Source organism: Rhagoletis zephyria, unplaced genomic scaffold (genome assembly GCF_001687245.7).
Source record: "Rhagoletis zephyria isolate East Lansing unplaced genomic scaffold, Rhagoletis_zephyria_1.1 Rzeph_scaffold_17312, whole genome shotgun sequence".
In the NCBI taxonomy this organism is placed as follows: Eukaryota; Metazoa; Arthropoda; class Insecta; order Diptera; family Tephritidae; genus Rhagoletis; species Rhagoletis zephyria.
In genome coordinates this window covers 1-10,990 of record NW_016174373.1, presented here as the reverse complement: position 1 = coordinate 10,990, position 10,990 = coordinate 1, and the positions used below count along the sequence as shown (strand labels likewise).

The following is a 10,990-nucleotide window of genomic DNA, read 5'->3' as shown; positions in this document are numbered from 1 at the left end:
ATGGTCATGACAAGCGCCACCAAGCTGATGACGTAGTTGGGATGGCGTGGCACCAACCGTGTGACTGTGTAGATGGCGACCGTGATAGCGATGATGGCGGAAATCACGATCAAAGCAAAGATTAGTACGGGTATGATGCGTGCGATGAGCTCATTGCTTGGCCGATCGTACAAGATGCGATCGTAGACAGCGGTTTGTGGTTTGAGTTCCTCAATCATGGAGCCGCTATTGGCAGAGAGATCAAACTGTACCATAAAGAGTGTGACGGCTATTGCATTGATGAGCAAATTGAAGCAAAGGTACACGATCGAAGTGCGTACGGCATCACCTTTGTAGAGGAATTTGCCGGTGACAGCTGGTAGAGCGCCAAAACCGCAATTCGTGGCGAAGAGTACCTGCATTAACGCGTTGAACCAAATGTTGGAGTCCACCAANGGCAGCATAGCAGCAGAAAGCCTAGTATGCCGAAGATGAAGAGACTGCGGCGCAAAATGCGGCCATTGTGGGTGCTGAGAAGGAAAAAGAGAAAAAGTATTGTTAGTGTTAAGAAAGGAATAAACTTCAAAAAGGTATGCTTTGTTTAAATACTTATGTGGAAATTAATTCTAATAATATTTGTATACCTTTCAGAAATAAAAGAAGGTTCTAGAAAAGTTTCGACTGAATTGATGTTTAAGCGGCTTATGCATTTCCCGCATAAACAAAGAACAGCGAACACACACACGCACTTGTATATTGCACTCCCGCTCAAAACCAAGTGCAGCGAATAAACACACGCACTTGTGCTTAAAAATAATTCGTTCGTTCTTCATTGGGTATGCATTTTTTAATGCACTTCTCAACTTCCGCAGAACAAAACCTACTAAAGTAGTTAGTTGCTGGCACTCCAAATCATGCTCAACAAACTTGCTTGATGCATCATTGCCTTCGGCATACAGAGGTGGTACAAGAGCTACCATTGGCCACAGCGCCTACCCAATTTTTGAACTTAAATAAATAACCGGTGCTCAACACTCCGCTTGACGCACACCCCCAAAAACTCTTACAGAGTTTAAGCGGCAAAGCCACAGCAATACAAGCCGTAGGGACTCTGCATGACTTACAACCATGCAGAGGTGGTAACTGATGGTTATCATTGGCTCCGACGCCTACCCAAAACATTTTTGCTTTAATACATTTTTATGCAAATACATTCATCCTGGTCCTGCTCTCACACTGAGTTATTCAATTCACATTTAAATTAGTTTTATTGCTATTTAATACCTGCAAGATTTCAACTGAACCGATCTCATTATTAGGCAGGGTATCTAGAGGCGCAAACTGGATGGTTCCAGTGGAGGCAGCATCAATTACTGACACCTGCTGACACTATTAACAATATATTTATCGATATTAACCACCACATTTCGATACCGAAATTGATATTAAAAAATATTATCGACACCATGATTGGCATATTGATCGATATCTTCTTCGAAATTGCAATTCAAGTCTTTTTTTATATTTTTCATAATATTCGTTAAAAATAAACAAGTCATATTTTTGTATGTGAGATTAGCAGTGTTATCGTAAATTTGTTATGAATTCGTAGCCAAAACTTTAACTTCACTTCGGCAAGGATTGTCGCAATCCAACAGCAAAACACTTTTTAGGTTCCTTAGGTCAAAACACAGACCAAACTTACAGGCTAGGTGTACCGTATTTCGCCAAAAATATACATTAGGGTATAGCTAAAAAAAAAATTAGTTTTTCGATTTCGAGCCTTAGAGTTTCGAAAAGTCTCTACAATTTTTGTTTATTTATACTTTTTTATTATAATAAACTGCTAGTTTCAAGTTTTGAAGACATCGTGTTAATTTTTTACATTTTTTATTCTTTTTTTTGACGTAGTGCACTTTCCTCCATATAAAAAATTTGTCATACATAATGTGTATGGAAAATTGCGTGGCACTGTAAGCAAAAAAATTGGCAAGAAACAACGCGATTTCTAGCAGGTTAAGACTTGCACTTTATTATACTAAAAAAGTTAAAAAAAACATATCTTGTGGCGGCTGTAAATATTATCCGATCGGAAAGCGATCATGGTTCAATGCGATCATGTTTGGCATATTCTCTGCGCTATTGGAATTTCGAAATCGAAAAAATATTACACCCTATTGTTGTAAATACAAACACATGTACATACACACTTACATATGTATGCGCACAAGAAATTTTGTTCTATGTTTTCAATAAATAATTTCATCTTTTTGTTACTTGTCAACGAATTATGGCTCATGATGTCAGTTTAAGACATAAATTTATGCCAAACAAGAATTCCAAACAAGTTTGTAATTAAAATGCTATTAATAATACAACATTTCTGTATGTAAATATATATTTGCTTGCTTGTGAATTAGATAAAAGCATAGTTTCGTATTTCATTTGACTAGCAAAATAAAAAATTATCAGTCAAATACATAAAACAATAACTAAAGTTAAAAAACAAATGACATAGCGACAAATCCTTTGTTCGCATGCGTGCGAAAAAAATGAATCTATAGAAGAATTTGAAATGAAAATAATAGTTGCGGAATTGAAGAATATTATAAATTTATTAGCTGGGAACACCGAATTAATAATAATTATGCGGATATTCATTTACCAAAATATGTAAATGATATTTACAAACATACATATATATACATACATATGTATGTATATATATTAAGGTGGGCCTTAAAAATTAAATGAACGATTTTTTTAGTCTCACCCCCTCAATCGGTTATACCATGGTCACAGATATCACATATAAATTTTAGTCTCGATTGGAGACGGTTAAGGCGTGTCACAAAGGTGACCATGACCAGATGCCTCTATCGACACAATCGAAATTTAAAAAAAAAATAAAAATTTTCATTTAATACCCTAAATCGATACTACTAAAGTCGAGGATATCACGTATAAATTTTGGTTTGATTGGAGTTGGTTAAGACGTCTTCCTAGGGTAATCTGAACATTGATCCCTGTGGGACACGCCTTAACAGACTTCAATCGGGACCAAAATTTTTATGTGATATCTTCGACTATGGGAGTATCGATGTTAGGTATTAGAAGAAAAAATGTTAATTTTAATTTTTTTAGTCTCTATAGAGGAATCTGAACTTTTCCCACTGTACGACACGCCCTAACCGTCTCCAATCGGGACCAATCTTTGACTACAGTAGCATCGACGTAGGGGTTGAGGTTTAGGAAATCTGATGTCAAAGTTTGTTAGTACATTTAAGGGCCACCCTAATGTATATACATAGGTGAATTTGCTGTTTCGTGTAATCCAATGCGGAAAGGTGCGAAAGCTTTAGAGCTTAAAATAAATATAATTTTTTTTTTTTANGTATGTACATATTTTGACATGTAACCGAGAACCAAATTATAAACATAAATTTACATTTGTGCCTAATTATTATATTTTGTTCATCACCATGTGCTTTAGAGCTAATTTTATATTATTAATCAAAGGCAACTAAAATTCATGAGAGTTACATTTGAAGGGCAAATTTTGAAAAAAAAAAAAAAAGATTTTAAATAGCGAAGTAAAAAATCACTACAACTACCGAAGAACCCTTCTACACTAATGAGTACTGAAAAGGGATATTTGTTTTCATAAGATATAACCTAAAGCAAAGAAAACGGCTACACGACGTAACCCTCAGGCTCTCAGGGTGTAGTAACTACCATCTCCTAAACATGAGTTATTGCTTCTTAACACTTCAAATGTCATTAGAGTACATAGTTTCGCATGCAGAAAGCCTAGTGGTATTTCGACCCGAAGTTCACTTCGACAGTCAGTGAGCTACTACAATCGACATTTAACGATCTGGTAAGGTGTGCAAATAGGAACGGTGTGGGATTTAATTCCTCCAAAACTAAACTAGTTCTATTCACGAAACAATATAAGACACCCGACTAAAGCGGCGATAGAGACACACACGACAAGGGCCGCAGCTAAAAGCGCTCTGAAGCCAGGGCCTTTAACAGTCGTCAAACAATTAACAGGGACCATACTTCAACTTTAGAGAGAATCGCCAGAAATGTATGATAACTTTATTTCACAGATGGCTCCGAAATAAACATTGAAATAGGATCTGGCAAATTTTCTCAGGAATTGACTTTGAGAAAGGCCTGCGTGATTACTGCAGGTTTTGTTTTTAATCATATGTTATTTTGACACTCTCGCTACAAAACTTGGTAGAAGGTAAATATAATATCTCCGCGAAATTAAATTAATCGCTTTATGCTTGAAAAACGTCGAGAAATAATGCCAACGAAATCGACAACGATTTTGCTCGAAAGCCATATTTTCTGACCAAGCGCATTTTCATCTCGGTGGTTACACTAACAACCAACACTGGGGATTGGAAAGCCCGTACGTGATCGTCGAGGAGAGAGTGACAGTTTGGAGCGGTGGCATCATTTGCTCATTTTTCCTTGGAAATGCTGCTGAAAACGCCATTTTGGCCAATATGAGCACTACAGAGGAATTATAAACGATTATTTGTGATATATGTGCTATATTTTTGCCATGTGAAATCTGCTGGTCACACTTGGCAATCCAATCGTCGTGTGCTGACAGAAGCATGGGAGTGAGTGGGGTGAGGCAAAGATCTAGAATAGTGTTGGCCTGCGAAAGCTTTGACACGCGTGCCTATGAAGTGGCCATAATTGATCTAGAACGTTGGTGGAAGGAATACAGGCCGGTGATTCAAAGCTTGAAAGAGCTTTGCCCGCGGGCAAGCTGATGCCCACCTGTAATCTAGAAGCACAAGTCCCCAGTATGGTACCCACCATTACCTTCGCTGAGGCGATATTATAATGTGAGATTTCGAGAGGTTGCTTTTTAAGCTGAGAGGAGGGCACGCACTGATGAGTATAGGGCCCAAAGTTTGAAAACTTGAATGTGATCGGCTTGGATGAAAACCACATTTACTATCCCGGTTTTGAAGAAGATGAGCTTTCGGAACACTTTTTGTACAACTGTTTCGCCTTTGCTACAATTATAAAAGAGCATTTTGAATGAAATATATTTAGAGCCTGGCATCTGAACTCTAAAATAGTTAAAAAGGGCCACGAAGGTATTACAATGGACGGTATTTACTTGAGTTGGATTTTTTAGTTCACTTTAAAGATTAGTTCTCTTCTAGTTCCTTCATCTTAATGAACTAGTTCTTCTGAATCTTATTTCGTTCATCTTATTGAAGTATAGTTCACCTAATTGAACTACATCGCTAGTAGAAGCTGAGTTACACAATAACAAAGATGTATGTTTCATAACATATACATATAAAAGATTGAAGAAATCTGCAAAGTAAATAAGTTTATAGTAAAAACAAATATTTTTAAAGCAGTCTTTCTAAATATGAACGAAATCGAAATGGTTTGCCAAATATATCGCCTCGTGCGCCAACTATCGGCAAAATTTTTGGTGAAGTTATTTCTTTTCATGTAGTTAATATACCTTCTAAATATGAACAGAATCGGACTATAAATACGGGTTTTTTAAATATCTCGACTCCCGCGCCACCTATCGTATCCAGGTCAACGGGAAGATGGTCAAAAATTGATTGCAAGATTTGCCCCCAACAAACATACTTACATACATACATACAGAGCAAGTTGAATAAAAGCCTGTGAAAACGAATCTCGTCTTCATTCATTCGTCTTTATCCAAAATCACGAAAGGATATATGGCGATTCAAATGACCATGAGAGCCATCGGCAAAGCTTATGGAACCTCGGCAGTGCCTGGATTTCATTTTCTTGTCTTCTTGACCAACTTGCGCTTCGCTTTGCATCGCGAAAGTCTTTTATTAGACAACAAATCCCAAAAACTCAACTCAGATTATTAGTCTTTTATACAAATTGCACTAAACGATGTAAAACATTGGAAATTCAATGAAAACAAATGTCTTCTTAGCGTGAATTCCAATCAGTTGTTTCTCTATGCCCTTTCAAACGAAAAACGAGATCCATTTTTATTGAAGTGTTGGCACAGAAAACTTTAGTTCACTTCAATGAACAAACTAATGAACTAGTTCAACTAAAAGCGCTGACTCTTTCGCTCTTCAGTTCAAAAGCTTCACAAGCCTAGTATTTACTCAATACTTTTTACTATAAGTACTGATCTCAGCACGCGTATTTACACTTATTTTAATAAGAGAATATTTGAAATAATATTTTTTTTAAATATTTTAATAAGAGAATATTTGAAACAAATAAGCGCATTTTTTTTCAAACAAAGGAGATCTTATTAAGGATGCTTTCTTTAACCTTCGACAAAGCCTTCGTAGTTACTAGCAAGTGTAAATGACCCTATCTACAAACTTGTATAGCTGACCTTCAATCCAAAATGTATAGCACAAGTGATACAGTTAAACTATTAATTAATAACATCTGCATTTTGTATTATAAATAGTTTGCAGTACTAACCACAACATCACCACAATCCAAAGGCCGATCAATCCAACAGCCAACATGCCAAAGTACATTGGATTCTCCCAGAATGGTGTTAAAAAGGTGCGCTGCAAACATTCTTGACCGCTGTTGCCGATCACTGTGTAGCCATTCTAATTGATTTTATAGAAGAAAAAAAAAATCAAAGAACGAAAAAAAAGAAAATGGAAACAAAAAATCATTAACCACAAACGAGTACATATAACCGTAATAAAAATCCAATAAATAAATATCTAAGCGATTTACTCGTAGTAAATCAATTATTGCTGCAGCCACAAACGTTTTACTATTCGCACAATTAGTCACGGCAGCAGCAGCAACAAACAACAACAACAACAGCATGCCAGCAACATGCCAATACATAATAACAAAAAAAACAAACACTGCAACAAACAACAACTTACCAGCGCCAACTTCACATTGCCCACACACTCCCGAAATGGCAGGGTGTTGAAGATGAACATGCCAATGTAGGCCACCGCCAAGACCGCTTGCAGTGATACCCAAATCGTCGACAGCCATGACGCGAATCGACTAATTATGCAGGCACCTGTGGAATAGCAGAGAAGTGTGATGGCATGGTGAGAAAATAAGCTTAACAACAACGTGGTTTATATTGAATATGGATGTGTAGCTTTTTAGTTAATTGCTTTTATTTTAATTTATATTTAATAAGAAGCATTTATAATGATTACATATACATTCATATCTACATAGTCATACATTTGTGTGTATTTATGTAGATAGATATGTCCATAACATTTATGCATATTTATCGTTTTTAGATTAATCGGATCGTAAATAGATTTTTGGTTTTATTCAAAAAAGTCGACATGAGAGTCAGTGAGTAGTTATTCACTGACAAGAGCTTAAGTATCGAGTTTGATATTCACAATGCTCAGTTAAGAAAAGTTTAAACCAGTATGCCCGACAGTGGTACCGCCCCATAAATTTGTTTGTAAAAAATTATAATGAATCGACGTAGAAGCTCAATTTTCCGTGTTTGATATTTATGGACGTAAATCAAAAAAATAAAATAAAAATGGCGTTATCAAATTAATTTAATCAATTAATTATTTATTTATTTGTTTACAGCTGTTAGAAAAGTTTATAAAACTTAAATCTAACAGAAAGGTGGGAACATAGCTTTGGCTGCTGGGGCCTTAAGCTACACTATATTTTATTTTTAATCAATGAGTTAAAAATAAGGCTATGGAGTGTACTTATGATAATTTATACATATGTATGTATGTAGCAAATTAGTGTACTTAGATACATGTTGTTCCATTTGTTTATAAGTTTATAAATGTTTATATTTGATGGTAAAGGTTGGATAGCTTAAGGAATAGGATAATTTTTTGCATGTTTTCTAGGTACGGGTTGGCGAGTAGTTCGATAGGCGAGTCACTGAGGAAGATTTGTTGTCATAGTAGTGCTAAGGAAGGGCAAAATTCAAGGATATGTTGTGTGGATATTGGTGTGTTAGCTTGCCAAATGGGGCAGAGCGGTGAAGTGTTTTTGTCTATGCGGTACAGGTGAGTGAATTTAGTGTGGCCTCGTCGGAGCCTAATGATTAATTTGGTCTAGTCTTGTAAGTGAGTCTTGTGGGGTATATTTAAGGTAGTTACAGTTTATGTGTTGCTTTTGGTATAGTTGTTGATACCAGTTCGATGCTAGTGGCAGAAGTTTTTGGTGTTCTATTTGGAGTTCGTTTTTTTAGGAATTGTGTAATATCTTTTGGGTTCGTATTTGTAGTTATGAGTGGCAGGCGAGCTGCTGTTTTGGCCGCTGCGTCTGCCAGTTCGTTACCCTTAATGTCAGAGTGTCCAGGTGTCCAAAGGAGTTTTATTTTTGGGCTATGTTTGATTAGAAGGGATCTGATGGAGCTTGGGTATGGGTCGTGGTTGTTTATATTAGAAATTGAATTCAGTGTTGAGAGCGAACCTGAGCAGATGATGAATTAATTAATTAATTTTCATATAAACCTAACCTCAAAAACGTCTTAAAAATGCAATAAAAAGTGCACCGATGCATATATGAGTTCGATATTTTGTCTATACGTTTGTAATAACGTGGTTTATGAATTCCAAAAAAATGGACGTAATCGATTTATTTTAAAGCATACCTCCCATACAAACCTAACCTCAAAATTCCTTAAAATAGCCTAAAAAACACATCAATGAATATTTGACTCCAAAATATTGTCCATATATTTTTAATAACGTTGTGTGTGAATCCTCAAAAATTGGGCGTAATCGGTTTATTTTAAAGCATACCACCCATACAATCCTAACCTCAAAAACACCTTAAAAAGGCCGTAAAAAGCGGACCAATGAAAAATTCGAAAGTATTTTTTGATTATTTGTCGTATTGTCTTTTTTGCGATTTCTAGTGCCTTTTTCTGTCTATTTCGTTATTTTATTTTGCCTTTTTTATAGGTTTTTAGGTCCTAAAAATCCGTTCTTTGGTAATAATATTATAACCAAACATCCAAAAAATTAAGAGTATTCGGTTTATTTTAACACATACCTCCCAAAAACGCCTTAAGAACATTATGAGTGCCATCATTACTATATGAGGTTACGTTAAAAGTCGCAAATATGCGCAAAATATATTTTTCAGAAAGTGATAGTATATATTCCGGTCTTTCATTTTCTTTATGGTTGGAAGGCGAAGGAAGATTAAGGAAATAGTTTTTGTCCATCAAAAGTTTCAAAGTTAGCATTTATAAAGTGTTATTTTTTTTATTTTTGCTTAAATTTATTAAAATATTTGGTCGATTGCCCTGATTTTCTCTATTTGTCTACTCATATGAACCTAGGTTCATATGAACCTACAACAAAAACAATAAAAACAAAAGTTGTAAGAAAAACACATTGCTTAAGTGAACAAAAATCTGAATCAGTTTTAGTTGAATAACAATAATGTGACTTTTTTCTTTTATTTTGTATAAAACTGCCAATTTCCCAATTCAAATATAAAAATTTAATAATCAAAAAATCTTATTTTTTCCGCCGAAATGCCCCTGTGTGCCCCCATAGTTAAACTCTTGTGAAATTAAATTTTTGCCGTGAAACGAATTCCCGTTTTGTATGGAAAAATATTGATTTTTAGAATTTGAATATTTTCAGGCGATACGAATTTCCATAGTTAACTATGTGACTCTGAATATAAATTCATAGTTAAACTCTTGTTAGTGGTTAACTTAACAATGGTTTAACTAAGCACTGTGAAACCGGGCCTGAAAACTGAACTACATATAGCAAAAATTATGATATAAAAATAAAACCAAAAAAGCATCATTACTTATGTTACAAGTAAACAACGTAAAAAAGTAGTATGCTAACTGTGGGAATGCATATCATTCAAACTATTCATTTTCGAATCAATAAGTAGGAGTTTAAGAGGATATAACAAATTAAATAATTTTTTATATTTAAAATTAAGCTCAACAGGCTCCTTTTCTCGGCCGTTGCCTTATCAGTGCCTGCACTAAAAGTGCGCATAGTATTGGATCTATAAGTAAGTTTTAAAGGATTTTTTCGCGCTCTCGAAACTTTAATGTACAAAATTGGTACAATGTAATTTCACCGAAAGTTTTGCCCATCGCTANCTCTATAAGTAAGTTTTAAAGGATTTTTTACCTTTACTGTACAAAATTGGTACAATGTAATTTCACCGAAAGTTTTGCCCATCGCTAGCTATGAGCTTTTTCCACTTTTCTGGCAATGCATTAATTCCGTGCCAATAAACTGCTCATCTTTGGAGAGGAGCCTACTCCCCTATGAGAGCAATCGAGGTAAGTGTTCACCACTTGTGCGACCTGCCGGCGAGCATTGTCATGGTGGAAGACGAATAACTCATGTCTCTTTGGCCATTCCGGCGTTTTTTTTTTGCAATCGCTCGATTCAGTGCTTGTCAGTAAAGAGCCCGTCGATCGTTTGACCACTTTTCAGATTCCCATGATACATGATGATTCTCTTCTGATCCCATCAAATGCAAAGCATTACCTTGCCGCTATGGATATTTTGCTTCGTGCTTAACATATGCCTTATGGCGATTTGGATTATAGTAATGAGTCCATTTTACATCGCCGGTGACAATACACGACAAAAACGACTTCGTTGAAAGAGTATGTGATATATCTCGGTTTGAGCTCTTGAGGCACCCAGTTTCCGACTTGCTAGACCATTCCAATGGCTTTCGATCGGAATGATATATCACGCCTAATATTACCGTTAGTTCATCTTGGGTTTGGAACGTGTCTTCACCGAAAATTACCTATGTATATTACATGATTTAAGATACAAAGCATTAAACTATATCCAATTGGAATTTTGTTAAAATATTTTTAGAAAAAAAGGGCGATCACCAGTCTGTGCTCCGGCAGTTTGCCTTGTAATTTTTTTATTTGCTTCCATTTGTTGCGCAGCTTTTTTTTAATGTATGTTTTTTTGTTAGTAGTAGTTTTTTTCATCTTGCCATTTTAGTTGGTGTTTGT

At 35.5% G+C, this 10,990-nt stretch overlaps 1 protein-coding gene across 1 annotated transcript; it reads right to left on the bottom strand.

Annotated features, from left to right (window-relative positions):
- Nucleotides 1–400: 400 nt before the first annotated feature.
- Nucleotides 401–7,075, bottom strand: LOC108379776 (uncharacterized). Its single transcript, XM_017636126.1, has 3 exons — nucleotides 6,894–7,075; nucleotides 6,466–6,602; nucleotides 401–509 (listed from the first exon to the last, which is right to left on the bottom strand). The coding sequence occupies exons 1-3, from the start codon at nucleotides 6,951–6,953 to the stop codon at nucleotides 401–403; spliced, it is 306 nt and encodes a 101-aa protein (XP_017491615.1). The 5' UTR covers nucleotides 6,954–7,075.
- Nucleotides 7,076–10,990: the final 3,915 nt, after the last annotated feature.